Raw genomic sequence first — 6,724 nt, 5'->3', positions numbered from 1 at the left:
AAAAAAATAAATAAAATAAAAGTTTATTTTGAGTTAAATATAATTTTAGAACTATAAAAGAGTAGACATAGAATGAAGGAAATAAGCTAACATGTGTTCTTCCCCCCATCCATCCAACAAATATTAACTGACGCCCTAAAGTTCTATCCTAAGCTCTGAATAATACATACAAGCAGCTTCCAGTCTAATTGTGGGGATGGCGGGAGGGGGGTGGGGAGACACAGAGAGACAAATGAGCAATTTCAGTACAAATTGATAAATTTTTGGTTAAAGGTAAGTACAAGATGTCATAGGAGCACAAATAGTGGTCGCAGCCCCTAAAAAAAGAAAATAATATTCTGAGATCTCTTCTTCTTACATTATTTCTTTGAATTGAATTGAATTAAAATCCAATAAACCACCAGAGTATAGTTAGAAAACTCAGGTCCTACACAAATGAATTCAAAACATCCAGTCAATTAGTTACAAGTTATGTACACTACTTGGCTGAAATCCCTTGACATCATACAGCACCACCTTCAATAATGTGGTAAGTTAACAAGATGTGCATACCCATATTCTTCCATTTGTCATATTATTATTATATCATGGAAACCTCTAGGGTCTGGGACACATTTGGGAAATCAAATACACACCTCAATCAAGAATCCATTCCGTTCCTCTTCTATGACTTTGCCATGTGTCACCCCTCATAAAGCAAGTATTTTTTTCTTAGTCCTTGTTTCTTTAAGTCAGCTTTGAAAATTATTGTGGGCAAATAGAAGCGGGAAAGGATAGATGGGCCCACCTTTTGCTAGGAAGCGACTTTCTAATGGAGCCCACTCTGGCTCACTAGCTGGATGACTAGAAGTGAGCAGATTCCAACCAGCTGCCCTCAGTTAATCTCTGAAAGCATTTGATATTGCTGAGTGCCCCCTGAGGACTAGATAGTAGTAAGTATTCCCTTTTCCCTTGAAATGATCAAGGCACAGTTAGTTCTTACTAGTTAGAGTCACAAAGAACTGGATGTATGCATCATGGGCTACGTGGATAGTATATAGGCATAAACATGAATCAAATTGGCAATTTAACGAAAATATAGCAGAGCATGAGTCTGGGATATTGCGAATGCCTAGATGAACATTTAATTAAAACTTTACTGCAAGTTGTGATCACATTCAAGAAATGTTCCAGGTTGCCAGTGTTTGAGGTATTTAAAAGCTTACTGACAGCCAGGCATGCCTAGTATGATAAAGTAGTGACAATTACAGACAACACGGGAAGACAGCAAGGTCATTGCCCATTTCAAAGAGCAATGACTGTTATTTGAATAAAATATCTTTTCACCAAAAGTCTAACCTTTGCTACCTTGACAAATGAAAGAACTGACAAGCCCTTTGTTTGTGTCCTTTCATAGGAAACCAAAAGAAACACAGAGAGGTAAGAGAATCTGCTAGAGATCAAACATGAGTGAAGCCATTTTTGAGAAGTGGACCCTCAGAATGGAAATGCAATGACAGTTGGCTTATTTTCTCCCCTATTTCATAAATAGAACTCTATTATGAAGACAGGTTGAAATAGTTCTTAAATTGTTGCCGTTGTCACAATTGTCACTTGTCACATTGTCACAATTGTCACTTGCAAGCTGGAACCTAAGAATGATGACTATAGCTTTCATCTCTGATAAACACTGGCCAAAATCTCTCCCATCATGAATACCGTCAATGGGAGGGACAGTTAGGACAGAGACAGAGCATAAATGATATATTATCTTTCCCAATATGCAATAAATAGACTTTGAGATTATTCTCAGTAATAAATATTTATTAATTAAAACATCTAAATGAATATGAAAGACATAAAAAATAAAAATACAAGAAAATAAGTTGGCTCATGCAGCACTTTTATAAAAAGTGAATATAATCTAATTAGTCCAGGAGTTTATAAAGGGAAATGAGCTGGCTGGCTAGTGAGGAAACGAGGGGCCAGAAGACCACTATGCAGTCAGGGTCACAGCTGTATTGGTGGAATGTTGGGCTCCTGTAGGCTTGGTCTGTTTCATGTTTCTTCTGGCAGACGTGTCCACAATTTCTACTGCCTTTTTCACCCAGTCAACTTGTGGATCAGCACAGACTTTAAAGCCACGTCTGGTAATAAATCTGCAAATCAAGGAAAAGATAGAGTTAGTCACGTCCTCACAGCCTTGGAACCAGGAGTTAAGATCAGACCAGATATAAGAGGTTATGTGCAGAAATTATTCTCAAAACCTTGACACCATAAATGAAAACCTTTCTCCTGCCATCTATTTTAACACAAAAGAGAAATACATCCAGGTAATACCTAGCTCCTTTATTCATCATAATTCTCAGACTCCTTTTTCCATCCAAGCTACCAAATGTTGTGACTACAATGGACATTTGAGGTCATCTAGTTCAATTATTACATATATCTTCCTTTTCACATCTAAACACACTCATCTTGTTTCCTGGACAGAGGTGATTTCTTTATTTAATCTCTTTGGGTAAAATTGCAATTATGTGTTGGGAAGAGCCACTATTCTGAAAATGAGATCCTGGAAAGAGAATGGTACTATGTAGCTAGTTTTTCACATATTTCCTTAAGATATGGTAACTGATAAAACATGGCACTCTACTTTACTCTAGCACACCATAAGGAAAGAGAAGGGATGGGTTGAGAAGCATCCTATACCAGTGTGGTTATATGGTCAAATCCTGAGCCACACCAGCCATCTCTAAACCTAACCCTCAAAACTGAGCACAATATTAATCCATTTCCCAGTCAGATTCTCCTGCTAAACTAAATCAGAAAAGAGGATGATATTCTTTATTTGACTGTCAAATTTTTTCAATAATTGCTATTTGGTGCTACATAAAGACATGGTTAATTGGAAAAACAAAGGGGCTATTGGTTCACTTGAGGTCTTCCCCCATGCCAGCTTCCTGAGGAAGGCAGCATTTCTATACACTCTGTCCCATCAAGCCCAGCTTTTGGGGAGACAAACTCACATTACAGCTTTCATGGAGCCCTCCTTGATGGTGTAGGTCTTGATGTTTTTAATTGGTAGTCTCTTGGTCGTTAAACTTACACAGATGCTCTTTTCTAGGACTTCACTCCCCACACCTGGTAAAGAAAACCAAGAAGACAAACAAAAATAAATTATCATTTCAAATAGTATAAATGTTACAGTGCTATAACTAAAATAACAGAGTGATGTGATAAAGAGTAATTTGGGGAAGGCAACATTAAAATGTGGGAAGAGGCACATGTGTTATCTTAAATGTTAAGGTGTAAGATATATAAAGGATGGAGTTCATAAACTGTTCATCCTCAACAGAAATCCACCCCCCCACACAAGGGGATTTCTAAACTTCAATTCAGAGAGCAATCTTACATTGGAGAAGGGGAAATAACTTGGGAGAGTTAATAATATTAAAGGTTTGGTAGAATCTAATCACGGTTTCTAGGTGCTGATTTTCTCCTCAGGTAAAATGACTGGTATTTGCTTCTCAGGGAAATATTCAGCTAAAAAGCATCTAAAGTAACAGCTGATGAGGATCAAGTTTGATCTACGGTGTTGCTGATATCAGAAGGCTTTTTTTGAACATGAAACTAAATATAAGGTGTTTGTCAGCTAGCTGCGCCCCTCTTCATCCCTCCTTTCCAGCATTCCCAGTATGTCGTCCACACATTCTTTACCCCCCATCCTTGCCAATTTATGTTTAATGCTCAACTGTCTTTCACCCCAGTGAAAGACAGAGATCTTTTCTTGTATTTCTCTCACTACTTAGGAAACAATATTTTTCTCTGAGAAGTACCTAACATGGACTCCCAAGACTCAAAGAATCCTACTAGACTCAAAACGCCCAAACCTTCTTATTCTCAGTAGTGTTATCACTGAAACCATCATGTTCACTCCTGTTGCAGAGCTGAATCAGAGCAGAGATTGCTTTGCCCACAGTTGTACATAGAGGCTAAGCCCCAGTGGACTCATAGAGGTCATTCAAGGAGGAAGCTTGGGAAGTGACCCAAGTGTCTGCAGTCCTCCTCTGTCTCCAACAGAGGGTCGCTGCCCCTAACCATACCTGGGTTCCCACCAAACAGCAGACCTATTTTCTCAGCAAAATGCCAGCCACATTGCAATATTTGGCCTAATTAACTAGCCTTAAAGTTGTTGGTTACATCAATATTTATTTTGCCCACAATTTCAAGGAATTCCAGACTTTGCCACCTCTATTCATAGACACCCTTAGGGATCCATGATCAGATTCATATATCCTATTCTAAGTAGTAAGTCTACAAATTAGGCAGTTGAAAGGAGAGTTAACTGAAACATTAATTATACTTGAAGGATATTCTCTTTTATTGCCAGAGCCACAAGGAGAAGTAAACTTCAACCAATTGGAGAAAAAAAATGATCCTTTAAGAAAATATGTATAGAACAGTCAGGTGATGCCTAGTATACCTAAGTCTCATCTGGGTACAACTTGCAGGTTTATCTGAATGTGTATAAGGCATTGATCTAATAGAAATTATTGATTTTCTTCAGAATATACAACCTCCAACTCATCCCCACATTGTGACTAAATTTCCAAAATCTTTGAGAATTTATCAAGATTGATATTAAATAGGCAAAAGCTACAAAGGCACATATAATCACCACCACCATTCTACAGCTAACATTAATCAAGAAATTATTACTAGTGAGGAAATCTGGTAAGTATTCCTAAATTGTTAGGTTTGTTTTTGGTTTGTTGTTTTTTTTTTCCATTTTAATCCCAGGTGAGAGTATCTGTCATTATGTTCAGCTTATAAGTAAGCGTAGGTCCACAGATGTTGCGAAATTTACCCCAAATGACGCAATTATGAAAAGTGGGAGCCAGATTGTAAGCAAGTTCTGTCTATCTTCAGAATCTATAAAGTCCCTTGAACTCAAAGTTATCATTCCTATTTTGCACATGGGAAGTCAGAGGCTTACCCTGGAGAAAGCAGTTTACTCCAGTCAAAACCTGAGTCAGACCCCAAATATGTACCCGCCTGCCTGCATATCTGTTCCTCTCTCATACAGAACCTTTCGACTTACCTTCCACGATGAATTCAGTGAGAAAGCAGATGCCAAGCAGGGCCAGGAGGAGAGGTCTCATGGCTGAGGTCTTGCTGAGCTATGCGAGGAGAAGGTGAGGAACGGCTGCTCTTAGAAGCCTCTTTATTCCTCCAGTGGTCAGCGTACTTCCTGTGGTGAATGGGGGCTTTCAGGGTGGGTGTGGAATCGTGGAAAGTCTGTGCAGTACAGATGCTTTTTTCTTTAAGAAAAAGTTCCTTTGCCTCCGCTCATACTAACCCCACACCTTGTGGTCTTCGCCCCTGCTCCTGTGGTTAACGTGTCAATGAAACCAAATGTGTGCATAAAGGAACGTGGTTGTCTCATCTCCTGCCACCAGCTGAAATTCAAATCTTCCACTGCAGACATGCCCCAAGGCCACATCGGTACCATGACCCAGCACGGGGACAGTGTAAGGAAATGGAGTGAGGTGGTCAGTGTGGTCCTGCTCCCCCATCTGTCTCATGTCACATCAGCTGTGATGTGAGGATTCCACCACCGTGGCTCACGAGCCCCTGATACCATCCAGAGCAACTGTTTAGGGGGGCACAGGGACGCTGCTGCCAATCTGAGCTTCCCAGCTCTCTTTTTCTTTTCATTTCTCCCCTCTACCCTCATTCAAGTGATTCCCATTTCTTTACACCCCCTCATACCCAAGAAACAGTTAAGTAAGTGTGTTTGGAGCATGTCTATATGCACATGTTTGGTTTATTGCAACTTAATATATACCTTTTAAAAACCTTTGAGGGGCACCTGGGTGGCTCAATTGGTTAAGGGTCTGCCTTTGGCTCAGGTCATGATCCCAGGGTCCTGAGATAGAGCCCCGTGTCAGGCTCCCTGCTCAGCGGGGAGTCTGCTTCTCCTTCTCCTTCTGACCCTCCCCTCTGCTTGTGCTCATGCTCACTCTCTCTCTCTCTCAAATGAATAAATAAAAAATCTTTTAAAAAATAAAATAAAAATAAAAACCTTTTGAAAAGTTGTCTTGACATGAACTTTATTTTGAAAAAAAGCAAAAGAGAAAGAGAAAATTATCTATAATCATATCATTCTGACAGTTTTCATTTTTAAATGCTTTTTCCAGTAAATCTCTATTGGTAGACATATGTTTGCAGACTTGTGACAATTATAAATACTGTTTTAGCATCAGTGTAAATATCTTCCCATGGTTCTTCATAGACTTCGTGTTTCTCATCTGAGTAAATATATGCACATACACATTAAACTATTCCCTTATACCACTGTTCTATAGATCACATCTGTAAGGTAAGTTTTCATTAATACATACTCAGTCATTTCCCCCCAATAGCCAGAGGTTGGATCACTTGGCAAACTCATATGATCCTCTTTCCGTTCTTGCCACATGTTACCATATAGTCTTCCCCAAATGTAGTTTCGACTTGCAATCTTCTAGCAGGGTCTGATTATATCAGTTGCAGCTTCCTGGCACTCAGTTTGTTGTTGTTTTGTCTGGTTTTGCTTTACATGGGTATCTATAAAATGTATTTCTTTTTTTCTTTTTTTTTTTTTTTATTTTGAGAGAGAGAATGAGAGACAGAGAGCATGAGAGGGAGGAAGGTCAGAGGGAGAAGCAGACTCCCTGCCGAGCAGGGAGCCCGATGCGGGACT

The 6,724-nt window shown here is 39.4% G+C and overlaps 1 protein-coding gene across 1 annotated transcript; it reads right to left on the bottom strand.

The window, feature by feature from the left end:
• Nucleotides 1-1,803: 1,803 nt before the first annotated feature.
• Nucleotides 1,804-5,273, bottom strand: LOC102743023 (lymphotactin). The gene is made up of 3 exons (XM_006746588.3): nucleotides 5,081-5,273; nucleotides 3,006-3,120; nucleotides 1,804-2,138 (listed from the first exon to the last, which is right to left on the bottom strand). Exons 1-3 carry the CDS (start codon nucleotides 5,139-5,141, stop codon nucleotides 1,976-1,978), a joined length of 339 nt encoding a protein of 112 aa, XP_006746651.1. The 5' UTR covers nucleotides 5,142-5,273; the 3' UTR covers nucleotides 1,804-1,975.
• Nucleotides 5,274-6,724: the final 1,451 nt, after the last annotated feature.

Source organism: Leptonychotes weddellii, chromosome 6 (assembly GCF_054177405.1).
Source record: "Leptonychotes weddellii isolate Sample4059 chromosome 6, ASM5417740v2, whole genome shotgun sequence".
Taxonomy (NCBI): domain Eukaryota; kingdom Metazoa; phylum Chordata; class Mammalia; order Carnivora; family Phocidae; genus Leptonychotes; species Leptonychotes weddellii.
The sequence above is the reverse complement of the archived record's forward strand: the minus strand, read 5'-3'. Positions and strand labels throughout refer to the sequence as shown.

Bases quoted from the DNA above. Each gene is read 5' to 3' on its own strand.
- LOC102743023 (XM_006746588.3), bottom strand. From the start codon at position 5,141: ATGAGACCTCTCCTCCTGGCCCTGCTTGGCATCTGCTTTCTCACTGAA. The intron at 3,121-5,080 runs GTAAGTCGAAAG...TTTCTTTACCAG, and splicing joins CACTGAATTCATCGTGGAAG to GTGTGGGGAGTGAAGTCCTA. The intron at 2,139-3,005 runs GTGAGTTTGTCT...CTTGATTTGCAG, and splicing joins GGCTCCATGAAAGCTGTAAT to ATTTATTACCAGACGTGGCT.